General features: G+C 40.9%; 1 protein-coding gene across 3 annotated transcripts in view; it reads right to left on the bottom strand.

Annotated features, from left to right (window-relative positions):
* Positions 1-27,958, bottom strand: part of RASGRF2 (Ras protein specific guanine nucleotide releasing factor 2) — a 238,355-nt gene that overhangs the window by 117,525 nt on the left and 92,872 nt on the right. For all 3 annotated transcript variants that reach the window (XM_064596309.1, XM_064596310.1, XM_064596311.1), the window contains exons 6-12: positions 23,239-23,318; positions 22,657-22,850; positions 17,410-17,519; positions 16,517-16,635; positions 10,065-10,225; positions 8,914-8,980; positions 8,222-8,358 (exon numbers count right to left, since the gene is read on the bottom strand). In XM_064596309.1, coding sequence (XP_064452379.1) covers positions 8,222-8,358; positions 8,914-8,980; positions 10,065-10,225; positions 16,517-16,635; positions 17,410-17,519; positions 22,657-22,850; positions 23,239-23,318 — 868 coding nt within the window. The remainder of the gene's footprint in view (positions 1-8,221; positions 8,359-8,913; positions 8,981-10,064; positions 10,226-16,516; positions 16,636-17,409; positions 17,520-22,656; positions 22,851-23,238; positions 23,319-27,958) is intronic.

Genomic DNA, 27,958 nt, shown 5'->3' with positions numbered 1-27,958 from the left:
TACATTGAAGAACAGATTCAATACCCAGATACCCAAACTGTGCACCTGGCAAACACCTGAGGATAGATATAAGAGCTGTATTCTCCTAGAACGTACTGCCTAAGGACTCTGGCCCCAATGTCACATCATCACAATTCTCTGCCAGGAGCTGCACCAGGTGAGAGGTTTATATCTTCTGACAGTAACTGCCTCTGCTATATTCATTCTCTGCCTGAGGGTGGTCTGGGGCAGGCTGAGTAGAAATGATGGCTTTCGCGGATGGAATTCATCTTCTGTCTCACTAGTAAGCTCTATGCCTGCTTCTAAGGTGGTTTTTTTTCCCCACACTTTACTAGCTTCTCTAGCAGTTTCTATTGGCACCATGTTGATTTGATGAGGATGCACTGTGTAATTTCTCCTGTTTCTGGAATGCATGAAGCCCTGTTCATCTTTTTCTCTTTTCTTTTTAGGAGAAAAATTCAAGAACTTCTGCCAATTTCCACTGTCTTATTTACTTATGCCTTATCAATTTAAAAATTCCCTTTGCAATTAGAGAAAAGTTAGAGAAGGATTTATTTTGAATTACACATCTTCTTTTTGAACAAAACAGAAAATGAAAAAAGATTTAAGCAATTTTTAAAATCAGAACTTATTTCTAGTTACTAGGATACCATGTAGTGATTTATAACTGTAATTAAATGGTATGAAGAGGTTGATTGGTGGAGGGTGAGGGGCACGGGGAAGAGTGTTGTATGGGGACAGGACTTAGACACAGACAGGGAGAGAAGAGACGGGATAAGTGATCCTTTACCCCAGTGGCCTTCTTTTCATTCTCAGTGTTTTCTAAAGCACAATGAGGATGCTGCTTGAGTTACCAATGCAGGAAGTGAGAGGACAGAGATGGTGTTTAGTGGAAAATGAACAATGTTCCTTCAGTTTCCTTTAACATTTTAAGCAAATGGCAGAGTTACAAAAACAACAGCTTTAGGATGATTTAGGATTATAGTTTCTATGTTTAGATTTTCTATTTGATTCTTTGACACATCAACCTGGTCCTTTTTACATAATAATCTTTTCTTTTTCCTTCCTTCCTTCCTTCCCTCCATCTATCTTCCTATCTGCCTTCCTTCCTTCCTCCCTCCCTCACTTCCTTCCCTTCATCTATCTTCCTTCCTTCCTTCTTTCCTCCCTCCTTCTCTTCCTTCCAGCCATCTTCTTTCCTTTCTTCCTTCCTTCCTTCCTTTCTCTTTCTGGCTTTAAAATATTTTAAACATTCTTATTTTACAGTCTTTTCCAAGCTGTCGCCCTATTATCTGAAATTCCAGCAATATTAATTCTGCTATTCACTGTGTCTTCTGACTCTCTCATGATAGATAAGTTACTTACAAGATTTGTAATTTTTTATTTTGGGCACACTGTCCTGAGGCCTGAATTTTAAAGTGTTGCTAACGGAGTGACTTTTGTGTTTGCTTCTACCAAGCAGTCTTGGGATTTCAACAGTTCCCAAAACTGCTTTTACGTTAATTCCTCAGTTTGGATTTTTCACACCATGTGAATATTATGCCTTTAAATTTCAAATCCATAGTCCAGAAACACATTCATTTCTTCCAAAGGAAATTTTTAAAAAATCAGAAACCAAGACAAAAACAAACTTCCTTATTTTTGGGGGGGGCTAATGGGAAGTTTTTTGAGTTCTTATCTCACAGAGGGGATACCCTTCCAATATCCAGGATTTAAACAGGGAGCTTAATTGGTTTAAGGGGCCCACGGCTACCTCAGTCCCTTTAGTTAAAACCCCTCAGGCTTGGGACCAATACTCAATCAAAAATCATTCCTAGGTCTCTAGGTCTTCAGCTTAGAAGCTTTCTGCTCTAACTTTAAGTTTCTTCGGTATTTCTGACAACTAGAGATTTCTGTAAAATATCACCAATCTGTAAATGTCACCAGTGTATTTAAAAAATTTTTATTATATTGATTTTATATGTTAAACATTTCTGCTTTTGTAACTAGAGGGGATCTAAATCAGCTCAGTCCTCTATACTGTCAAAATTGGAACTTGAGATAAATATTTTAGGTCCAAAAGAGATTTGTGTGACTACTTTTGACCATCTCATTATCCAATGTCATATCTCATTCATAAATCTCTCTGATTTACTGTATGAAGTATTAAAATTATTTTCAACAGAAAAAAATTTTCACTTACATTCAAGTTTCAGGAAATCAAAACATACATGCAATCTGAGCCATAGCTCAAAGGCCATGTAATAAAAATCCTCATTTCCTAGAGGCTCCACAGACAGGCTGCAGTGACAACATGGGTTTACAAACAGAACTCCTGGGGGCTCTGGGTCCACTAGCTCTACTTCAACAAGAGTATTCCGTTTTTTTCTCACTTCCATTTGGGATTTTGAATGATGCTGCCCTGGAGAAAGGGTTCTCTTCCATAAAAAAGTTAGACTACAATAGGATAATCTGTGTATGAATATATTTATATTGGAAGGCATGGTATATATTCATGCCACATAAGCCTTTTAGTTATGTTGGAGAAAAGTGACTGAGCCCTGAGAAAATGAATCCTCATTCAAGAAGAACCATGATAAGCAAAGTGTCACATATCTTTAAGCATACACCAAATTTATGTGAATTACAGTAAACCTTGAAATTAACAGAACTGAGAATAACACGCATGTTCACAATAGCCCCAGACAATTTTGAGGCAACTGGTCCTTAGAAAATTGCTGAGAATGACTTCTCAGCAAGGTCTTTTGAGGATCTTACTTAAGGCAATACCTGTTCAAAGGTCACTGTCTACTGTGACCTACCACCACCCTTTTTACCTTCTAACACTTCTAAGTAGTGGGAAGAAAGGTTAGATTAAATTTTTCTCTTTTAACTCACCTTTTTATGTTAAAGTAAAAAATTCCCTATTGATTCCAAAGAAGCTATTTTAAGGGATAAAGCATGTGAGAGCGTTATAGATTTGTCTACACAAGGTGTACATTTTCACACATCTGCCCAAACCAAGCTCAGAGGTGAATTTTAATTCTGCATTTTAGTTAATACCCATAATTACAGAAAAATCTGTTTAATATACCATTATGTATGACAAGAAGACAAGCATAAATGAATGCACTATATTGAAATGAATGGTCAAATCCTCAGCCTCAAATTTTTCCCTATAAATAGATGAAAAGGGAAGAATTATTGGTCAAGACCATTAGCTATTTGTTGGTTTTGTTGGAGGTGCCAACAGTTAATTATGGCCTTACTGGTGTAACTAAAGGTGTAATTAATCATTCAAGCAATTGTTACTTCTAAAAATTACAGCTTCAGAGAAGAGGCCTGGCAAAACCAATAGACTTAATTTTTGTATCGAGTTCTTTATGTGAAACTGGGATTGTATCAATAGTCAGAAACCACTTTATTATCATAAATAAGAGCCATATGTGATTAGTGTAACAGGGCACAATAACTTAGCAAGGTGGCTTTAAACCAAGTCACAAAAAAATTAAGATCTAGCAAAACAGAGTGACAAAAATAAAATGACAAAATAATGGAGAACATATTCATAATTTGACTTGAAGGAAAATGTTTATTTCCCTAGTCTGTAGAACAGCTCCAATGAATAAATGTCCATCTGGCATAAACATATAAGAAATAGAAATGGTAGAAAATGTTAATCTCATTGATAATTATAGAAATGTAAATTAAAACCAGTAGAGAATCATACCACTTTTTTCATTAAATAGGAAGATGTGATAAATGTGACAAAATTCAACAATGGCACAGGACTTAGAAAAAGTTGCACAGATATCTTGCCAATGATGTAGTGAAATGATGAGTTACAGACTTCTTACGTTTTGGCAGTCTGTCAAGTCACGAATCGTGAAGTCATGGAAGTGATCAGGCCCTCTGTACCAAACTTACCCTCTGTGGGGAAGATATGCCAACAAGGGACCTTGAAAGGGAGAGTAACTCCTCGTATAACAATGTTTAGCACCACATCACATATTAATGCTAAAACCTGGAATATATCCAACTATTTAGGAAAAGCTGGAAAAGTGGTATGTTAATGTGGTAGTGTGTGTGTGGCCATTCGAAGACACCAATATGGAAGAATTTTATATAGAAAGATGTAAATGAGGTAAAACATGAAAATGATGTATATATACACTGGGAGCCAAACTGTAAAATTATTTCTGCATGGCAGGATTGTGGAAGTTTTAGAAATGGAAACCACTGATTTTCAGGGCAAAGTTTCTCCAATTTAATTGTGCAAAAGTGATCTGTGGAGCTTGTTAAACCTGGGGGGGTGTCTGGAATGTAGACTCAGGAACCTGCAAGTTTACAAAAACCCTTAGGTGGAAATACTGTGATAAATGTTAATTTAGTGGGCTGAGTGTTGGGAGTATTTTTAGCTCCTTTTTATGTCCACATTTTTACATATACATAATAAAATATTAAACAGTACATTTTCAAGCATTCAGTGGGCTCATCTTATTAATAATGAATCTGTCCAGAGACATATTGGGAGACTGACAAATACCATCAATGTATGTATAGCGCATAATTTCCCCCACAAAATGAAAATGCTTTAAGCAGAGAACAAAGCCAGTTGAGAGGCAGGCTGCTAGGTGGCAGGCTAGGCTCAATCAACAGTGGAGCACTCTGTCCCTACAACCCACTAACCAAACCCCGCATTGGCAAAATCACTAAGTACCTCAGAGCACTCACTACCGTACTCAGCCCTTAGTAGCAGTGGACACGTGACCACTCCCTCCTCTTTGGTACATTTTCCTCACTTGACTTCCAGGACACCACACCCTCATGGCTGTCCTACCACACTAGTGGAACCTTCTCAGTCCTCTTGTGTCCTCCACGACCCCTGACTCAGTCCATGCCCTTTTCTCATTTCTATCTCTACTTACTCCCTAGGTGGTCTCAATACTCTCACAGCCTTAAACACGACCTAAATGACACAGACTCTCCCACCTGGACCTCTCCCCTAAACACTGGACTGCTGCTCACTTAACAACCCAGTATTAGTGAGTTGCTTCCTTAACAACTCCATGCAAATGTCTAATAGCCTTCTGAAACTGAACCTATCCTAGAGTAAGCTTCTGCTATTCACTGCAAACTCTGTTAATGACCACTCCATTCTTCCAGTTGCTCAGGCCAAAAACTCTGAAGACATCCTTGATTCTTCTTTTTCTCTCACACCCCAAATAAAAGCCATAATAAAACCCTGTTGGCTCTACCTTCAAAATGAATCCGGAATCACAACCCTTATCTCCAGCTCCATTCCTGCCTTGCTGAGCTGAGCCTTCAGGAACTCTGGGCTGGGTTACTCCAGCAGCTTCTCATTCAGCTCCCTGCTGCCACTCTTGCCCTCAGCTCCCAGTCTATGTGAAACACAGCCGGGAAAGCGATCCCTTTAAAACTTAAGTCAGATCATGGAATTCCTTTGTCAACCCTTTAAGAGATTTTCATCTGACTCAGAGTACACGCTAAAGCCCTTTCATTGGTTTAGGGGGCCCTCCCTGGTTGGACCTCTGCTACCTCTCTGACTTCCTCTTTTCCTAGTCTCCCTCTCATATGTTCCACTTCAACCACACTGACTTCGTGCTATTCCTCAAAATAGGCAGTGTCCTCCTACTTCAGTCTTCAAAATGGCTCTTCCCTCTCTTTGAAATGATTTTCCCTTCATCACATATCTACATGGTATTTCCATCAGTTGCTACAGTCTTTGTTTAGATGTCTCCTGCAGCCTGAAGGGACCACCGTTTTAAAGGTGTACTGACCCACACCTACCCCCAGTAGTGCCATCTTTCCTACCCTGTCCTATCCCCTTCTAGCATAAAACAGTATGTACTTACTTATCACATTTATTGTTTATTTTCGATCTTCCTCTCACTAGAATGTAAGTAACATAAGGTCAGAGAATTTTTGTTGTTGTTACCTCTTTCGTTCATGATCTATCACAGGTGCCTAAGCAGTGCCTGGCATATACTATCATTGCATAAATATATTTGTTGAATGAATGAAATAACACGTGTCAAAGCCACACAACATCAAGGCTCCGTCAAACATAGTAATTTCATGAATTATATCATTGTCACTCAAAAAGATAGAACTTTCTGTTAGCCTTATTCTCCAATTCACTTGTAGATACAATGTGGTAGAATTTAACATATTAGCCATAGAGACTTGGGGAAAAAATATGAAGTTGTGTACTTCTGCCTCAAGATGGAGTCTAAGTAGGCTCACTCGGATGCTTATGACAAACAAAGCATTGTACCCTTTCTTTAAAAAACCAGTTATAGGATCCTCCATGCACCCAAGGGTCTTTCTTTCATAGCAATGCCTCACCAGGCATGCTAATAAAGGTTTGGATCTTTTATCAATTCTGTATCTTAGGAGCCCCAGTTGTATAATAAGGTAGAAGCTAGAAGCAGCTAGAGAAACACCTTTGCCTACTCCTTTTCTCCCCATTCTTTCTACTTATCTTGGCTTCACAACACCTGCAAAATTTTGTCGCATTAAGTTGTCCACTGACCTTTCTTCCCTACTGGCCTGCCTATCTCTTTGAGACCAGGGACCATCGCCATATCCCTGATACCTACACGATACCTGGCAGTATATGTTGATTGCTCAACAAACATTCATAGAACCATGAATGATTCAGAGTTTTGTAAGGTAAGAGATATATTACAGAGACTAAAGTATTAATTCATACAGTACAGAGCTAATGAAAGTATTGATAAATCACCACAAGGATATAATTATGCAAATACAGAAGATCCCATGTTTTCATTCTTTTTTTGGCCAGAAAAGAAGCGCCTTCACTTGAAGCTATTTATTCACCATCAAAGGAATCCTGGCGTATATAAGCATAAATCCAGCACTCCTGTAGAGGATGTTTAGAATGCTAATAAAAGACCATTAGGATTAGGTTTGACTCCTGACTCAATGAAGTAGCATAACTTTGGACAAACACTTAGCCTTCTAGACCTCAGGTTCCTCACCTGTGAAGTGGGCTGATATTTCAGTTTACCTTCAGAATACTATTGTCAGGATCAAATTAGATTAAGTCTGTAAAATTTCTTTTGACACATAAAAATAATTATTTTGCCCTTCACTGTCTTTCTATTTTCCCTCAGTTTTCAGTCACTCAGAAAAAAATTAACATTTTTATCTAAGTTTTATATATAAATTACTATGAGCTCTTCAGAAAAAAAGAAAGCATTTGAATCTACAGTATACGCTTTTTCCATTTGCCCCAATCTTCCTTGAATTAATACAGAAAATAATTACCAAGTCTTCTTTTAATATTTTCCCTACACAAACATTTTTCTCCCATATTGGCTAATGGAGTAAAAATTAACGTGGAGCTTGGATTTAAGAATGCCTAAGCCCAATCACAACTAGTTTTGATATATTTCCAATTTCTGTATAAATGCAGCAATTCCTTAACTGGGCATTGCTGATCAAGGAAAAGTATACAAATCTGTTTCCTGATTTTTTTCTATATAAAATACAGGAAAGCTCATTTTCAGGTTTCATTCTAGAGACAGTATCTCTTCTTTGATGTGATTCTTTAATTTGTGATTTCTCACCACAGCCCTTGTTAGCTGTTTTTGTATCTCTCACCATTTTCCTACCTCAGAAACAAGTAAGCATAAGATAATCTGGGGGGGGGGGGGGTCACTGGAGAATCTACTGCTAACAGGGCAATTTTAACACTGCTCAACACAACTGATTACACTTACAGCCTGTACAAAAATGCCCAGGAATTAAAATGCAAGTACCACATTTCAGGTAAATTTTAACCTTACCAAGAAAAACAAACAACAGTAACAAATGGTCCCAGCTAACAAGATACACAGGGGTGATGGCAGGGACCACAGCAAACAGATGTAAGTTTGTTAATAAAAACAAAATAACTAGGGTGCCTGGGTGGCTCAGTTGGTTAAGCGACTGCCTTGGGCTCAGGTCATGATCCTGGAGTCCCGGGATCGAGTCCCGCATTAGGCTCCCTGCTCAGCAAGGAGTTTGCTTCTCCCTCTGACCCTCCCCCCTCTCATGTGTTCTTTCTCTCTCTCATTCAGTCTCTCAAATAAATAAATAAAATCTTAAAAAAAAATAAATAAATAAATAAAAATCTCCCCCCACCAAGTTTATGTTGTGAAATTAAAAACAGCAACAGCAACAACACAACTTACGGCAAAAGCCACTTGCTTACCTGACTTATGTCACTCGTCCAGGCAGCTTTCTCCTGGCGTGAAGGTGCTAACAAGACTACAGTGAAAGGGGCGGAATCAGGAGGCTCCACTACTATTTTAAAATCCAGGTGTCCAAACACTTGCCCAGAACCTTTGGCTTCAACACACGCAAAGCAAACAATTAGATGTGAATACAAAAATATGAGTGATAGCTGCTTTCACAGAGTTCTACTAAGATGACTGATGTGTGTTCAAATCCAGAATCTCATTTCAGCAACACGTGTACTTCTCCGGCAAGGGGAAGCCTTTACCAAGTTCAGAAGTAGATAAAGAAGCTGAGGTCAGCAGGTTACTCAGGACTAGGATCCCTGGCTCCTACTCATTTCCTGTTTTCTTTCTTTCTTTCTTTCTTTTTAATTTCCATAATCTACAGAATTCCAACACTCTCTAATTCAACTCCTTTCTTCTCTGCCTGCCACTGAAAAAGTCACTATCATGAGACAAATTCAGTAAAATATGAACTCCCAAAGATGGTTTAACGAAGTTCACAGGTTAAATGATTCAACAGAACTTTTCATATATAAATGACTTCAGGGAGTGTATTTTCAACATCTTCCCTGCCTCCTTAAGCAGCTCTTCTTAGCTATAAGTAGATAAAAACCGTAAGACCTTGTTATTCTACCATAATTCTAAGACATAGAATGTGACTTACAGTCATCATCACTCGCATCGGGCTCCTCAATCAACGTACATTCTATTAGAGAGAGAACCCCACCTGTCTGGAAACAAACCAATGTTTCATTAAGAGGCTGACAGTCTTGCATACGTTGGGAAGCTCAGATTTATAAACCTTTATTCAAATTGCCACAGAAGAAAGCACAACAGTCCTGCATCACAAATAATTTTTCATAGATTCCAAAACTAAATTTAGTTGTGTAAAAGCAATTAAACTCACTGAACTTCATGATTCTTCACCCCCAACCGACGCTCACTCCCAGTGTTTATAAATTGAGCAGGTCGGCCCGTGGGAGACTAGTTGGCACCTTGAGAGTGAATACAGCTGAGCCCACTAACCAGGAAGCGCTGCACGCAGTGGAAAACCATCATCATGGCGCCGGGTGAGAAGGCAGGCACTCTTAACAGAATGTATAGGTAGGCAAACTTTTTCTATAAAGAGCCACATAGTAAATCTTTTAGGCTTTGCAAGCCATATGATCTCTATCGCAGCTTCTCAAATCTGCCATTTTTAAAAGCATGAGAGCAGCCAGACAATAGGTAAGCACACGAGCGTGGCTGTGTGACAATAAAGCTATATTAAGGGTGCCTGGGTGGCTCAGACGGTTAAGCCTCTCTGCCTTCGGCTCAGGTCATGATCTCGGGGTCCTGGGATCGAGCCCCGCATCGGGCTCCCTGCTCGTTGGGAGCCTGCTTCTCCCTCTGCCTCTCTCTCTCTCATGAATAAATAAATAAAATCTTTAAAAAAAAAAAGCTATATTAACAGGCAGCAGGCTGTGGGCCGTGGTGTGCTGACTCCGTATAGGGCAAGATAAAATAGCATTTAGCAAATATTAGATCAGTACACTGTAGTGATTTAACAGGACTTCTGTAGCTCAACAGTAATTGTTCTTTCCAGGTGATGATTTTAATTGCATTTCTTTATAGAAACACACACTTAAATTTCTATTATTTTGGATACAACTGACAACAAAGTACATGTCAAGCTTAGCAACTGCATGGTTGCCTCACTACGCACCTGTGACAGTCTGGGTTTTTTGATACTAGGCATGGGAAAGCCATAATTAAGTTAACCTCAGCACCTCTCAAGTGCATGGACATAAGTGGAATAGTCATGTAAACCCGTACCTTGAGCAGATGGAGCTTTCCTCCTGAGCTTCTCGTACAAATTAAAAAGTGTTTTGTAAATAAGAAGCACTGTCTTTCTCCTTCCTTTTTCAAAGACAATGAACCCAGGCGAACTTTACTAAGTTTCCCCCTCTCAACAGAAGGTACTTGAATAAGAGAACCTGGTGATCACAAAAGTGAAGAATACACAGCAATTAAAATTCTGTCAAGTGAGAGCTGTTCTTGATGCAACAAACTCTAGGGCCTGTTTCCCAAGATACCAGGGACTTATTCGATGCACCACTCACTGGAAGTAAACCCGCTACACTCTGAGCAGAAGAGACAATGCGTTGGGTCTTAAGGGTCCAAGCAATTCCTACTACTTTTGTAAAACATTTCAGACTCATTGATTATTCATCTATAAACTTTACAGTAGGTTTGAAAGAAAGCCAAACTGGGATTCAAACAACAAGGCACGTCTGCCATCTGTCCCTTGGTGATCTGATCTCAGTCAAGCTCTTTACTTAAGAATAAGATACATATTGTATAATTACATATGATAATAATGACAACATAATAAAAAGAAAATAGAATTTATTCTTCCTGAGGCCATGAAGGTAGACAAAGAGCATATTAGTAGAGTTTACTTTGTATTTAAAAAATAAAATTTACAATGCATGTATATTATAAAGATACACAAATTATACAATTCAATGCAATTTAGTTAATTTTTAAAGGGCAGCTATTTCAGGTTCTATTGAAATTATGTGTGATGGGGCGCCTGGGTGGCTCAGTCAGTTGGGTGTCTGACTCTTTAATTTTGGCTCGGGCCGTAACCTTGGGGTTGTGGGATCAAGCCCCACACAGGCTCTGTGCTGGGCGTGGAGGCTGCTTGGGTTCTCTCTCTCTCCCTCTCCCCCTGCCTCTCCCCCACCTTGTGCTCTCACTTGCTCTCTTTCAAATAAAATATAAATAAGTAAATAAATAAATAAATAAATAAATAAATATAAATAAAGTGTGAGAAAAATTCTTTGTGAAATCTAAATGGAAAAGAAGTCATGAAGTCTATACCCAGAGCATTCCTGTGAGCAAACCTGTCTTCCATTCAATGTGAGAAGCTGTACAGAGACTTCATAATTTCACCTTGATAATGACCTCCCTCTCCCCACAAAATAAAATTCCAATCTAAGTTAGATATCAAACCAAAAAATACTAGGAAAGATTCTTGTAAATACCTTGACTTCTGAATTACCTTGAGTCAGCAATATTTCTACTATTTGTTCAATCTACTACCTACCCCACATGCAGCCTTACAAAGGCACGTATCAGTCCCATAAGAACCATTAAATGCATATCCAACCCTTTAATATTAACAGGGGTCAGCACTAAAAAACGAGATTGCAGGCAACCTCATTTCCTCTTCATACATTTTCTGCATTTCTTGATTATTTTTTAATGAGCATAGATTACTTCCGTAAGTGATGAAAACCCCACTAAAGTTGTTCGTATATGTAAAATGGTAAAACTAGGACTGTGTGGGTCACAAAATGTTCACATTAGCATATGAATATTCCAAATAGCATCTACTTCTTAACAGAGATCTAAAGAAGGGTGGGGCTGGGGTGGGGGTGAGGGAGTGGGGGGTGGGTGGGATCCAAGCCTCCATGTGCAGATTCCATCTATTCAGGTGAGTGTTTAGGTGGGGCTGCCTGACAGAGGCAGAGTAGGCAGCTATGGGGGGGGGGGGGGGGCAAAGAATAGCATGGAAAGAGTCCTGGGGGAGGGCGTGGGACTGAGGAACAAGGGGCAGGAGAAGGCTTGACTCCGCTGAAGGGAACAGGTAAGAGGAGAGGGAAAGGAGGAGGTGAGGCAGGTGGGAGCAAGCTGTCAGAGAGCACAAGCAGCAAGTAATTAAATTTGAAGAGTAAAGGAGGGGTGGGGAGAGCAGAAGGCAGAATGCCTAGAGAAGTAAATGAGCGAGTAATAGCAGAAGGATCGTACTCATGGGGCTCACGGGCTGGAATGAAAGCCAGAGGAGCTCTTTCAGAAGAGGACCTGATTCACCCCTCATTTCACAGAAGAGAAAACTGAGGCCTGAGGGGCTAAGCAGCTCTCTTAAGATCACACCAGAGTGAGTGGCATGGCCAGGAGACAGCAGTGGATTCAGCAACATTAAAACTGACCCTTGGAAAGGGATCGGATGGGAGAAGACAGTACATTCTAGCTTTGCCATGGGTGGTCGTGAGATCAGTTAGGGCAGACTGGAGCTTAAAACAAATATCTTGGTGGATAAACAGGTGTAGGAGTCATTTTCAGAAAGGTAACCAAGTTCATGAAGACTCAATATTATGTGTTAAGTGCTTCTAGCATTTAATGATTTTGTAAAACAGAAATTACAGAATATACTGTTAGCTCATATGTTAATAATACTGTGAATTTCACCTTTCAGGTAAAAAAAAATTAATGTTTCATTAGCAACGATACACTAATCTGCTTGATCTGTAACTGTTGATCTCGCTATGTATATTAGGTATATACAGAAGTCTGTATTAGGTATATAAAGCTTCTGTGATTTCAATCACTAAATTCCCATCAGAATTAAAAGTGAGTAATTTCAACACTATTGTTTGGTTTATAAAATAATCATATTGGAAAAAACATGTTAGGTGGATTTTTTTTTTCACATTTTATCTTATGTTTGACCTGGTGTTTCAACACAACTATAAGACTTGGGGACTCCCCTCTAGTTAATACAAGTTAAAGGAATATTTAGTATTAAATTAGTAATTCCTCAGTATCAGACCATTGCTGCAACACAGTCCCTTGCATCTCTATCACCGCTCAACCTAATAATTGGGGTCAATTTACAACAAAGCTTCTGTTAATTCAATCACTAAATTCCGAAAGAGTGGCATTCAGGACCGGCTAACGCCCTTATTCTTCATTCCACTCAGTAGTGAGAAGCAACAAAGAGCAATTTCCAGGTTATTTGGTTAGGTATTTGAGGAGGTACAATTATTTCCAGACCCCATGTTACAATTCCAAAGAACACTGCTACACTGAAAGGACGTAATTTCCAGTCTGGGAATGATTAAGGTACCACAGAGGTCCAGGTCTCATTCTCAATGCATTTAGCTCTGAATTCGGTCACCTTCACTTAATGATCCTGAGTCACATTTCCACAAGACGTTGACTATGTAGAACGGTTTTGTGCAAAATGTCAACTTAGTAAGGTGCCTTATCGTCTACTAAATATTCATATATATTTCATGTTACTGAAAAATAGAAACTCATTTCAAAATTTAGATCTTGGTTTTTAAATTTACATCATACTCACACAGGCACTAGTCTAGATGCTCCTGTGAGCATTATTAGTCCGTGTCATTTTCACCACATCCCGAAAAGCCGGGTACTATTAACTCCAACGCAAGGAGAGCAAACGGAGGCAAAGGAGGGTTAAGTAAATTGCCCAGTATCCTACAGCAAGGAAGAGGAGGGGGCAGGATTTGACGTCCAGTGACATGGTTATGCTGTCTTCCTATTGTTGCCTTGGACTCTTACACTTTAGTTCAACAAACTCTGAGTAGACTTTAGAAAATAAATGACATTGGGACGCCTGGGTGGCTCAGTCGGTTAAGCGTCTGCCTTCGGCTCGGGTCATGATCCCAGGGTCCTGGGATTGTGTCCCGCATCGGGCTCCTTGCTCCCTGCTTCTCCCTCTGCCACTCCCCCTGCTTGTACTCACTCTCTCTCTCTCTCTCTCTCTCTAGCAAATAAATTAAAAAAAAAAAAAGAAAGAAAATAAATGACATTATCAGACCGCAATATGATATAGTCCTTTGCATCCTGCTCATCAACTGTTTAATCATTAGAAACAATTTACAATAAAGCTTCTGTGATTTCAATCACTAAATTCCCACAGATTGAGATTTGAGATTAGGTGATGCCCCTATTCCAAGGAGGCCTTTTGGGTGACCTGGATGGTTTCTTTTTTCTAGTCCTCAGAATAACAATTCATTTAAGATTAAAACCACACATATATTTGTGCATATGCGCACGTGCGCGCATCCACACACACACACACACACAGAAACATACCTCATACCTTCCCTAAAAGTAAGTAACACAAATACTAGTGGACAATTAGAGCTAGGTTGTAGTCCATTTCAAAGAAAATAGAATCCTTCAAAGTTTAAAAGAATAAGAAACCCACCTCACTGGGTTTTAAAGTCTGTTAAGGGTATTAAGGAGAAGTAATAATAGGAGCAACCAAAGCAAAACAATGTAAACTTCCCAAATTATATGTAATTGGATTCCTTTCTACTTTCAGATTCAGGTCTGATTTTTTAAAACCAACTTTATTGAATAATTCCTAAACACACTAACCAGCCAAACAATACAGAAAAATACTGTAAAGACAAATCATTATATCAACATCAATACAATAATAACATCAGATATATTAATAGCTGACAGAAGTGCTTTAACCATGTGGCACAAACAGGCAATCAGTAACATCTGGACAGGAATCAAAGGGAGAGGCGGCTCATGAGGGCTTTTCCTCCAGGTGCATTGAAAAAAAAAATGACTTATTCAATATACTCGGCCTTCCAGCATTTTTCATTAGAGATGGGTTTTTTTTCAAACTTAGATAAGAGCAGTCTAAGTTTGTAGAAATAAATGTTTATGCATAATACTTTTCAATCAAAAGGCCTTTCAGAAATAGAATACTAGTTACAGAAACATTTGTTTGCATTCTCATGTATTCTAAAGCTCTAGTCAATTAGTATTTTTTCCATGAACTTCAAATACAAGAAAAATACAAAACAAGACATCTAACAACCCAAACTGCAATTCAACAAGCAATTCAATTTACTCCAATGCCCGTCTTTCAGGTATCTACAATGGAAAGCAGCGTATACGGCAGGAGAGAATTCATAAACACGGCCCTCCAGAGTTATAATGGCTGGGAGCGACAGGCGTGCCAATGTGTACCTATAATGAACCAGAGGATAAAACATGCACGAGGAGGGAGGGGCCTCGAAACCAGGAGGAAGGTAAAGTCATCCTAACTGGAGGGAAGGGGAGAGAAAGATGAGCAGAAAATTGTAAAAGGCTCCCTAGAGGAGTCTGACCTGAGCCCAGAAGGACACGCAGACCTTTGATAGGCACAGAAGGGATGGACAAAGGCAGTCCCCATCCCCGGGCTAGGGACAGCGCACGAGAAGGCACAGAGCCAGGCAAGGGCCAGGAAGGCAGGAAGCCATGTGGGGACACAGTCTGTGCGGAGGAACAGAGGGGGATTAGGGAGGCCTGATGTTGTTTAGCATTATACTGTGCTATATTTAAAGGAAAATCAATATCAAAAGCCAAAAATGAGAAAAGTTATCATTTCCTAAAATATACTTCCAAACTTGAACATATGTGTAATTTCTCTCTCTGTAAATAAATAATGGAAAATAGAAGAGCGCGTGTTACATTTTTTAAGTATTCTGTGCAAAAAAATGTATGTTCACAACTCAAACAATGTCTTGTTGGATGAGGTAAAAAAAAAAAAAAATGCTAAGCAGCACATTTTGGTAGGCAACGGAAATGCAAATATCTCCAATGATACCAGCACATTAGGAACAGAAACTACATTAAAGGTTAATCCTAGTTCTAAATTCATGTGCCACTGCTCACCAAGTCCAAAACTATAAATGTGCGCAATGTATCGTCTCAGATCAACCCCATGGGGCGTGCTCCCTCCCCTCAGAACACCTAAGCACTGAAAAAGGACTTTGGATGGGGTTTAGGGCCCCGGAGGGAGCTGCGCTGTTCGGTGGCTGCTTTCTCCACAGCTCCAACACTTCCAAAGCTTTGTATACTAGGGGATGCTGGCCAAGCGCCCACCCCCCAGACAAGACCCACTGCCCATTACCAAAGCCTGGCAGGGGTCAAGAGGCATTTCACTGGGCAACTGGAGTTGCCAACAGAATCAAATCATAGCATGTGGGGCTGATCCAGAAGTGCTGATGAAGAAGGGGAACAAGAGACAGCTGTTTTCACTTCGGACATTGTCCCCACCGCTACGGGAAAGGGCTTTGAGTAACGCAAGCTTCTCTTGGGCCTTGGCCTGCGTGTCGTCGCCACCTGGCACTGGCACTCTCCTCGGCCAGACCGATCTGTCCTCCTTGGAGCTGTAGAGAATGTCTGGTCCACTGAGGAGGAGAGTCCAGTCAGAATGTAATTTACTGTCCCACTCGTGCTTTACTATTATTGTGTTGCTGTTTTTCATGGCCCCTGAAAAGAGACAGCACAAAGGTGGGCCTCACGCACAGCCTCGGTTCAAAGCCAGGGGGACGTCCTGCACGAACAGTATCAATCACACAGCTCCATGAGGCCTGCTCCAAAATGCCTTCCAGGATCTGCCAGGGATAATGTGACAGTCGCCGAGGTCGTTAAGACCGTGGGTCCACCGAACAAGGACTTACCTTGGCGGATGAAAGTCTGGCTGGTGTCCAGCAAAATATCACAGCCCTCTACGATCATTCTTTCTATGGCAAGGTTCTTCCTTATGTTTTCAGTGTCACTCACTTCATCGTGCATTATCCTGTCAGACACAGCATGGACAGATCACGGGGAGAGAGATTTTCTATAGCCCCAGCCGGTATGCAAAGAGCTCTCTCTGGGAAGCTCAGTTTTGAGCTTGGATCAGTACAGCTGAGGCTGTGGGGAGAGCAGACCTCCAGGCTTCAACCAGCCATGACTCAAACCAAAGCCAATGTACATCACGATTCTAAATGACAAATGGGTCAGCGCCCAATGAGTACCCTGGGCATGTTGCTTATAAATGCAACAGGAAAGCAACATATTATTTTATGAACAGCTCCCTTCACTGAAATTAGAATGCCATTCCTCAGAGGTAGAGCAAATTAGAGACGTTTATCCATTTATTCCATATAAGCTAAAGGAACACGGAGGTAAATAATTCCCTGAAACGGTGAAAACTCACTGAAAAATCCAAAATACACATTCTCTAGCTTCTTGTCAAATATGAACACAAAGATACAACTAAAAATCATTTTCCCCATTACGCTAAAAGAAATGTTAACATTTTCGAACTTAAACCCAAATACACCTATAATCTCAATTACATAAATTCACATGCTATAAAAACATTTTCAAAGATGTATTTTTTCTTGGTTAAAATTAATGTGTATGCTGATTCAGTACCATCTGAAGAGCCAGCATTTCACGTTCAGGTGAATCTGAGAAGCTGGACTATGCCTTGCTTCTTGCTCCCTGGACATAAATATATTAGGTTTCCACAGAGACCAACTTACTGCTTTCTCGAATCAAGCCTTTATATCAGTTCTCCACATACCTGGACAGTTCCTCTAGTTTCGATTTAGCAAACTCCAGACTTTTCCTTTCCACATGCTCATGGGGTGTATGAGCTAGGAGTTCATGAAGTGTGATGATATACCTGGGGATCTAAATGCAAATAAAGGCCATCGTGAGCAAGAGGTCAGGATGAGTAACCCTGGGATGTTCTCTACTGTGCCATCATCATGTCTGAGAGGCTCATCTCTACTTTAACAGTTTTGAAATGAACTATGCTTCAAACTTCACACACATACACATACACACATTCACCAAGAACACAAGAAGAGAGTAATAAAATATTATGTTCCAAAGAAACAGTTGTTTCTTTAGATTTTTTAATATAATCATATATTTCTTAATCATAAGATTTGAAAATTGGCTCATAGGGAAACATAAAGCAATTATCAAGTCACATGAGTCTATATTTTAGAAATATTCGTTCACAATTTCTTTTTTATTTGAGAGATAGAGAGAGCACGAGAGGGGGGAGGGATAGAGAGAGAGAGAGGGACAAGCCGACTCCCTGCTGAGTGGGGAGCCCCACATGGGGCTTGATTCCAGGACCCTGAGATCATGACCTAAGCCAAAGTCAGATACTTAACCGATTGAGCCACCCAGGCACCCCCACAATTTTTTTTTAAATTCACAATCCTACTGCAATGTTCTAAGAATTAAAACTTGGGAGAAGATATACTCACCTTTATTAAATTCTCATCCTACTTTACCCTAACTCGTCCTTCTAGCAGCAAAAAGTATTGTTAATTACATTATTTACTTATACTTTTGTTTATGGATAAACTACCTGAATTCTGTCAAAAGCAGAAACTCCACCAGCCCTATGAAGATTTTAATAGAACACTGTAGAGATTTAACTCAAGTTATAGCGATCCTACATATTCATTTTTTACTGGCTTACAGACTAAAATTTTTTAGAAAGCTGAGGCAGCGGCCTTAATTTTAATAACAACATGCATGAACCATGGTATCATAACACTGGCTGCTATGGGTCAGATCAGAGCTCGAGGTTGGTGTGTACACCCAAACCTTCACAGCAACATAAGGGTTATTTCTCCATTTTTCAGAGAGAAGGAGGAAACAAAGTGTGAAGCAGTCTGGTGACCTGCCCAAGGTGGTCTCACAGTAAATGCCAGAGCCAACCATGCTCATGACTTTAACGGGTGCACGAACCCACTGGGTCTCTTCTGTGGGGCCTAGGGTCTCACTCGGCCCTTGCAAGGACTTCTGAGAATGAAGAAAGTAAAACAGGATGCAGTGCCTAGCTCCTTCCATCCTGTCCTGAGGTGTTAGCGGCTCTATCCATGGATCTGCTTCTGCTCTCGTTCAGGTGGTGGCCTTCACTGGGTTACTTACTGTGGTTTACTGAAAGCCCATGTTTATGCATGAGCACAAAGGGCAGTACCACGAGCACAGACATGGATCTGCAGCTGATACTCTGGGACCGTGTCCTAGGGAATGTCATCATATTAAGGTTTGGGAAGTTCAGACAGACTCCTTAGAGGAGGGAGACTCCTTCCTCTGTAAGACATGTGGAGGACGCTTTCTGTCTCTCCGTCCCATAAAACTTCTCCTGGTAAAGGCCCCTGGGATACGTACACTTTCACATATCCCTTCTGCACAATGTCATGATGGGTAAGTTTGCCTCTAAGTCAGCAGTCCTACAAGAAAATCAAGGCAATCAACAGCTAATGCACTACATTTTTCATAACAAAGAAGGTAGGAGTGGGAGAGCCTGACATTTATAATGCATGCACTGAAAACCCACAAAACTAAGTTTAGTCAATAGCTTCATGATCTTCCCCCATTAATTAAATCTATTTTAGAGAGCTCCTTGGCTAAGATTCAAGTAGATGGATTTGAAATTCGGAGACTGGCCCTTTCAACTTTCTGGTGGAAGAACAAACAAGCCTGAAGCTGCCAAAAAGCCGGGAAAGGACATTCTGCAGAGAAGTGGACGACTCTCCAAAGAGAGTCCACTGTATAGTCAAGAGCTGATTATAAATCTGTTTCACCTCAAAACCAAGAATCACAGTAAGTGCTGTCCAGACGAATCTAATTCTCCTTTCAGTTATGGAACAATATTTGTCACTTTATAGACATTAATTAGCTGGCTCTCCAATTACAGTGACTAGGCGGCTAGAGCTGCAAGTGGCTACTTTCTGGAGAACATCTCACACCACTGTTCTTGTCAGGGGCAGATCTCATGAGTGGCCTACCTATGGACTTATGAGCAGCTGAAGCCAATTTAAACGGTACCCTTCAAGCCACTGCCTTTGCTAATGAAAAATTATGTTAATGACTACATTATTTTCCATAACAAATTTTTTTCTTGGCAACACTTGGACTTACTGGTCTGATAGTTCAATTGAGGATAAATTTACTGCATCATCCAAATTCTACAATTCCCCCATGTTTCCATAGCTCACCATAGGACATTAACAGCAACAATGGACTTGATGAAGGGCCCAGAAAAAGGAAGAATATCACACTTTTCTCTTCTACACATACACAGGCTAAAGGCTGCCAATCGCCTCTCCCCTGTGCCCACACCAACCTCCGCCCCCATGTCTAGACTCAAGAAAAAGTCTGGCCAGAGGTCCCTTGGTGGCATGAACTAGGGTCACATCTTCTACCGCTGCCTTATAGCAAAAGAGGTGTGGTGCCTCCACCTCGGCCCAAGGTCCAGCCTCCACTAGAGCAAGGAGGTGCCGAGGTACACAGCGTGCAAAGGGAAATAGCGACAGTTAGACCCTCCGAGGGAGCCAACGCTTCCATGACTATTTCCCCGCATTTGTGAAAGAACCCAAAGGGAACAAGAAGGACAGAACGAACCTAGGAAGAAAAAAACCTTCAAGCTTCCAGAAAGGGCAATTCTCCCCCAAGTGTCCCATAGGGTCACTCCTAGGGAGAAGGCAGGAAGAAGAGACACCAAGCGAACAAGGCAGAGGAGAGACACCCAAGGAGAATGAGGCTCTTAGGTAGCAAATTCTGATGGGGCTTCCCCTCTTGGTCTGTTCAAAATAGTTATAGGGAAGCAAATAAATAAATAGCACAATTCCATGTTCTTTCAACTTGCACATTTCTTGCAGTTTGGACCAACGCTGGCTAAATTATCTTCAAGTTTGAGGTTTCTCCCAGAACAATGGCTCTCATAACCAGTGCCTTTGGTTACCCTGGTCTGGAAGAAGCCAGAGAACCTCAACATCTGACCCTTCAGCTAAATTCTAGGGTTTGGGGCCACCACAGTCTTGGGATAAGGATTCTTGGACAAACACCAGGCTCCTTGCACTGCCACATAGTGACTTCCAGAACCGGTGTAGTCCCCCTAGGATCACAGATTCAGATAGCTAGAGCTCTGGGAGATGACTAGAGCTCAGGTGCCTCAATTTTAAGAGTAAGAAACCGAGATTTAGATTAGTTCAATTATTTTCCTCAATGGGACAACTGAAGAGTGAGCAAGACATCCAGGTCTCCTAAAGATTCTCAGTCCAACTGTCCTTTCCTGACATTATGGGAATTCCTTGGAGTCAATCAAAATGCCAAGTCATTCTGACTGGGGCTTATACTCCAGGGCAAAGGAGGGCAGGTGGTAGGAGAGTATCTCAGCATTTGTAAGGTGATCCGAAGGGCTTTCCAAGGCCCTACATTCTACTGTGTTTGGACACCTCCCCTAACATGCAAGTGCAGTTGTGGCATTTTAAAACACTGAATGAGACCAAGGGGAAATCAAATAGGCCTTGGGAAGACATCAGTGGGCTGTCAGAAAGGGAGCTAAGTACCTCCCTGAATGTTCCATGTGCCTTTCACCACTCTACCTTTGAAAATTCACCTGAAATGAAGTTGCCAAAAAGACACAATTTCGGGTATTTAGTCCTAACCCGGAGGTAACTGCCAAAGGTTCAAACAGAATCTCAGAGCATTGCACTATATAAAGTTTGTTTCACTATAAATAAAAGCTTAAATTATAATTTTTATAAGGTTAAAAAAAAAGCAAACTTTTTTTTTTTGCTTTGAAGTTTTTCTTGCAAAATATTTCCTCAGAGAGGCAAAGAGTTTAAACAACTCAGTTCCATGAGAGAACACAATAACATTATAAAGTTTCACTATATTTAAGTCATTTCAAATGCATCCTTTTGGTTTTTAAAAATCTTACTAAACCTCTACGGTGACTTCCAGGATTTCAAGCAGAATTGACAAACTTTAGGATAAACAATTATGAACCAGAGCAACATTTCTTTCGGAGGCTACAAAATGATCAGCTGGGGTCAGTGATGCCTGTTCAGGGGGGCAAAGCTCTCCGCAGAAGCCCTAACACATGATTAGGAGAATTGGTTTACCACATGACAATCTGGAGGCCTGGCCAGAAGCCCCATAAATTCCACAATGAGAACACTCAATGCCTGTCCAAAAGAACAGAATCTACACTTTTCAAAAGAACAGGAGATTCAATCCACATTTTGGCCTCTGCTGTCCTCACTCAAGGACTCTTCACGGTAAAGCCCTAGCTACAGGCAAGAACACAAGTGTGCTCGATCCCTCAGGGTGCTCTAATGCCAAAAAGTAAACCTAAGGACAAGCCCCAGCCTCAAGGCAGCAACCCAACTAGGGGCCAAGAGTCCCCAGGTCCAGCCAGAGCCTCCAGACCCTTATGTCTCCACAGCCTCTGTGACCCAGTACGTCCTCCTTTTGCTCCCCAGAGCTCCAGACCAGCTCAAGACGAGCTTCAAAAGCAATTGTAACAGGGCGGGGAGGATGGGCAGGAAACAAAGACTTTCCCAGCAGCCACTCCACCCCGCAGAAGCCTTTTATGCAACCAGCATATACTGGAACTTTTGCACAGCATCCTATTTCTGTAAACCTGATAATATTTTTAAACATGCTGGAGGAGGACACTCCATGGAAGAAGTCTGTGTGGAATCTTTCTGTAAAGAGAAAATTGTGCTACTTTGCAAAAAAATCCTTCCTGATTTAATTGCTCCAAAAATGCCTGGTTTAAAAAAACAACAACAACAAAAAAATGATGCCCGCTTTTCTTCCCTATACTACACAGAGAGAAAATGGATGGCATATATTTGTTTATCTCAGGGTCAAGCTCAAGACGACAGACAACGCACTTGTGCCATAATCCCCCACAGGGCATCCTTGCACACCTTGCTCTGGTCACCCGAGGTACCAGCACCACCAGACTGCAATCACTGACTTATGAGATGTGTCCCAGATGACTTACCTGAAACATTGGATAGGTCAGGAACGTTTCCAGCATCCTCCCCTCACAGGCAGGGTTGGCTTCATACTGTTTCAAGAGTTTGTCAAAATCTCTGTTTTGCTTACAGTTGGCAAGCACTTGGAGGCTGTACTGGTGATTACGCACAAATTCTTGATAAATGTTCAACATGGGGAGCAAAATATCGAACAGATCAGCTGGAAAAAAGAAGTAAACATGGCAGTTTCTCTCTGTGCTTGGTAAATTCTCAAGGGATGAGAGGCTCTGTTCACTCCATGGGACTGGCCGAGAGGGGCTCCCAGCACCGGGGTCACACGTGCCCGGGGCCCCCCACTTCAGATGCCTAAATGACTGATAGATCTGGTAGAATGAACCTGTGGGTGGGGCACAACTCTAGCCCCAGATGCACCGTGACAGGCCAGGGGAAAGGGCTGGAAGGGCAATGAAAAATAAGCCCAGTACCCAAGGAAGCTCACAGGTCAATGGGGAAACTCAGACAATGTGGGCTCAATGATGTTGAAGTTACTTTACGTTAATTGTAGCCATATTAAGAGAAAATCTTTTACCTCTAAAGCATGCACTTACCTAAAATTAGAGTAGGCCAGTTTGCTATCCTTGCCTTCAGTCCTTGGTGAAATATTTCATGAAGAAACATGATCGTTTCACTATAAAAAAAAAAATGGAAAAATAATATAATCCAGTCATTGTAAAGTGTCTATTTGTTAAAGAAGCCCACTGAGTCCTTAAAGTCTTAATAAATACATGATATACATGTCTCCCAGGGGAGACAAACTATATACCCAATAATAACATGGATTGCACTAGCCCTCACAAAGCAATGTGCCTTCCAATCTTTTTTTTTTAAGATTTTATTTATTTATTTGTCAGAGAGAGAGAGAGCACGAGCAGGGGGAGTGAGAGAGGAAAAGCAGGCTCCCCTCTGAGCAGGGAGCCTGATGCAGGGCTCCATCCCCATGACTTGAGCCAAAGGCAGATGCTTAACCGACTGAGCCACCCAGGCATCCCCCTTCCAGACAATCTTAAAAATTCAAAAAAAATTCTGAGCTAAGCTTCAAATACTGGAAGAGAGTAAGTCCCAAATCACTGTCATATAACTCTCTTTATCAATTTATAATAGAAACATCTTTCTACTTAGAATGTAGCACTTCAACTGATAATCAAAAAATTAGTTGTGATCCTTTTTCTCTTAGATTTGATTTTACATGATAACTCAGGGAAAGGACTCTCTTTAATCAAAATGAGTTTTGACAGGAGAGAGGGGAAAAAGTCCATAGCAAAGGTTTGGCAGAACTCTATTGTAATCACTCCTAAGACTCCCAAGACAGAAATGTGAAAGAATCCTCTGAAAAGGACGAAGCCTACATGGAGTTACTAAAATAAGAACTATGCATTGTTAGAGGTCCAAATTTCTAAAAGGTTCAAGAAGAGTAGTTACCAAAGCAACTTTTGCTTTCTCCTCATTACAATTCACCCACTGGCATGAACCTCTAAAGCCTTTTCTGAACTAACACATCGACACAATTAAATATAGAATCATTCATGTAAGTGAGATACTCTGGTTTGCTGAAGTCAAATTCCACTACATAAACATCAATGGGAAATCCTGAACTTTTCCCAAATGGTCCCTGAAACAAAAAACACACTGCTTGAAGAGGATAATTTGTTTTTCTTTTACAGAAATGTTAACCAAGCGGTGTTTGCTGTGCAAGGATTTCAACCAAATCTAGTTTGGTGCATATTGTGTATTAGTCTTTCAACCTCCATCCCGTCCTCCTTCTAGGTGGACGGGATGGAGAGCTAAAGCTACGCTCCCCAGCCTCCCTTGGCAATGCGGTTCTGGATGTGAGTTCAGTTCTACCAGTTGCGCCGACGGATGCACTTGGTAAGACACGGAAGACAGGAGTAGAGGCGATCTTCCTGTTGCTGAAAATCAGTCATGGAGATGTGTGTGTTTTAGGGGCCATTCCAGCACCCAGCTTCACCGTCCTAGTTTCTAGGCAACAGCTTCCCGGACCTGAGAGGCAAATATGACGGCAATGGTGGTGGTCGTACTGTGCTAACCACTGAAGCATGTCTGTGGTGCTGTGCCCTTGAACTCAAAGCTCCGGGGGCAGCTCCCTGACGTTACTCCTCCAGCTCTTCCAAAGACTTCTGTAAGTAGTGAACTCCCTCTGCTCACAGAGAGGCTTTTCTTTCCTACATTGAAAATGTATATAACTGATATATCTACTTTCATATTTGATACCTTGATGGTTAGAAAACAGACGAAACAATCTTGCACGTAGATAGGGAGGTTATTTTTTTTTAAGTATAAACTCTGTTGAAATTCAAAAACATCGGGCGTCTGTGTGGCTCAGTGGGTTGAGCATCAGACTTGGTTTCAGCTCAGGTCATGATCTCAGGGTCGTGAGAATGAGCCCTTCATCGGGCTCCACGCTCACAGAGTCTGCTTGTCCCTCACCCTTTGCGTCCCCCCACTTGCTCACTCTCATAAATAAATTTAAAAATCTTAAAAAAAAAAAGAAATTCAAAAAAATTGACCCGCCATAACTGGAAGCTTGTACCTCCCACTTAGGCAAGGCAAGGAAAGGAATCCAGTTAAACAACAGCAATGACAACACCCTATAAGCCTCAGCTTTAAAAACATACCTCCTCAGTATGTTAACTGGAATTAAAATAAAACTTTTTTAAAAAGCAAAAAATAAAAATAAAAACATAAATCTTAAAAATAAATAAAATCAAAAAATCAAAACATACCTCTTCAAATCTCCATTAAGGACTAGGTATCGTAATCAACTGCTGTGTGAAGAGGTTACAGCCTTGCCTTCCAAGAAGAGGCACAGCACATCCTGACTCCGAATTTAAACAATATGACAAGCCTGGCCTTCCGCATTGCAGATCAGGCAATCCAACGGAAACAAATCCCCAGAGGTGACCGAAGACCAATGCGGTGCAGAGTGCAGTTTACCATCCTTTCCGTTGTCCTCAGAACCATTGGAATGACGTTCTTGGCTGACGCATTGCCAAAATGCGAGCTGCGCAGCCTGAGGAGCAGAAGCCCTCCCTTAGGTCCCTGGCGATGTCCCACACACTTGAATGTGGCCACTGCCATCTAATGTGGGGAGATCTCCCTCCCACCTCACAAAGAGAAGTCAAGCTTCTAATCCCCTGTTAACAAGTTTCCATCCAGGGGCACCTGGTGGCTCATCAGTTAAGCGTCTGACTCTGGGTTTCGGCTCAGGTCGTGATCTCAGGGTCTTGAGATCAAGCCCCAAGATGGGCTCTGCGCTCAGTGTGGAGTCTGCTTGACATTCTCTCTCTCCTTCTCCCTCTGCCCCTCCCCTCTCAAATAAATAAATAAATCGTTAAAAAAACAAACAAGTAACCATCCATCAACCACTCTTTTTGCAGTCATCTATAAACCCCCAGCTGTGCCTTTTTAAATATTTAAATGCATTTTAATTGTGATCTATGATTTAGTCCCTAAAATCTTCCTTACAGTGTTTTCACTTTATAAATACCCAGGGAAAATAACCTTTATCTCATATTTGGCAATAACTTAAATGCAGGCTCGGGGATGGGTAAAATAAAGGGAATTAAGAGTACACATATCCTGTTGAACACTGAGTAATGTAGAGAATTGTTGAATCACTACCTTGTACATCTGAAACTAATATAACACTGCATGTCAAATATACTTCAATAATAAAATAAAATAAAATAAGATAAGATAAATGCAAAAAAGCCTAATTCTTTAAAAAGCCGAATTAAAATATATTGCAAAAATTTTTGGTCTTTTTCTTCAAAAAAATTTTTTTACTACGGTTGATACACAATATTACATTACTTTTAAGTGTGCAATTAGTGATTTGACAAGTTTATACATTGTACTATGCTCACTACCATCTGTCCCGTTCTATCACTATTACAATACAACTGACTGTACTCCTTATGCTTTGCTTTTTATTCCCATGACTTACTCATCCCATAACTGGAAGGCTGTATCTCCTCCTCCCTTTCCCCCATTTTGCCCAGCAACTCACCCACCTCTCCTCTGGCAACCATCAGTTTGTTCTCTGCATTTATAGGTCAAATTTCGCCTTTTTGCTTACTTATTTATTTAATTTTAGATCCCACTTTTGAGTGGAACCATATGGTATTTTCTTTCTTAGTCTGACTTATGTCACTTACTATAACACCCTCCAGGTCCATCCACGTTGTTTCAAATGGAACAATCTCATCCCTTTTTATGGCTGTGTAATATTCTAGTGTGTGTGTGTGTGTGTGTGTGTGTATTATTATTATCCATTGGTCTATTGATGGACACTTACGTTACTTCCTTAAAGGAGTATACAGCCAAACATGTAGGTGTGTGAACATATTAACTAACAAAACTAATATGTTACTTTTCCAGGTTTTTATAAAAACAAACAAAAAGGGGGGACGGGAACATAGACTGTGTCATTCTCCAGTCCCTCTGACTTGGAGAGCACCCACGTGGCTCTTCCACCACTTGGCAAATTTCTGGTGTTGTCTCTTTTTTATATGCCAGTTGCTCTTTTAAACTGTGGCTTTTATTCTGTACCCAAGGACAGAGGAATCTGTTCCTGGCCCCTCAGTACTATCCAGTCCCACTGCTGTTTGCAGCATCAAGGGTTGAGTCCCTTTGTTACCATGTCTTCCTCTCTCTTGCTATTCTCTTGCCCTTCTCTCTATCTTTGGTTGTGCAGAAACTGTTCAGTCAAGCCCTCAGTTCTTCTTCAAGAAGAACTGTTCTATTAATAGGTGTAATTTGTTGTGTTCCATTGAGGAGGTGAGTTTAGGGTCTTCCGACATCACCATCTTGGAGCAAAACTCTCCCCAGCCACTCTTTTAATGCTTTGAGTTCTGAGCTCCAAGTTTCCAGCTCGCTGGCAGTCCTCTCTCCAGCATTACTCCTGTCGTAATTCTGGGCAACTCTAATATGCACAAAAAACAACACTGCAATATCCTGGCGTCTAGGGCCTTTGAACTCCTCTCCTCTAGGGATCTTACCCTTCATTGACCTCAACACTCCCTTGACTATACTTTAGACCTTGTCATTGTCAGTAACTACATCCCTTTCCTATCTCAGTTTCAAGCAAACTATTCTCTGACCACCTCCTTATCTTTCAATTCACTTCCTTTAGAATTCTGACTCTAAAAATCCTTTCACATCACCAGGACCGTAAGCCATGATCCTGTTATCACAACCCCCTCACACCATCATTTCCCTCTCCACACAGTTTAGATTCCATGGCTCATT

Source organism: Mirounga angustirostris, unplaced genomic scaffold (assembly GCF_029215605.1).
Source record: "Mirounga angustirostris isolate CCGP_5_RB_7025 unplaced genomic scaffold, mMirAng1.0.hap1 SCAF_7, whole genome shotgun sequence".
In the NCBI taxonomy this organism is placed as follows: domain Eukaryota; kingdom Metazoa; phylum Chordata; class Mammalia; order Carnivora; family Phocidae; genus Mirounga; species Mirounga angustirostris.
Note: the sequence above shows the minus strand (reverse complement) of the source record. Positions and strands in the feature narration are given on the sequence as shown.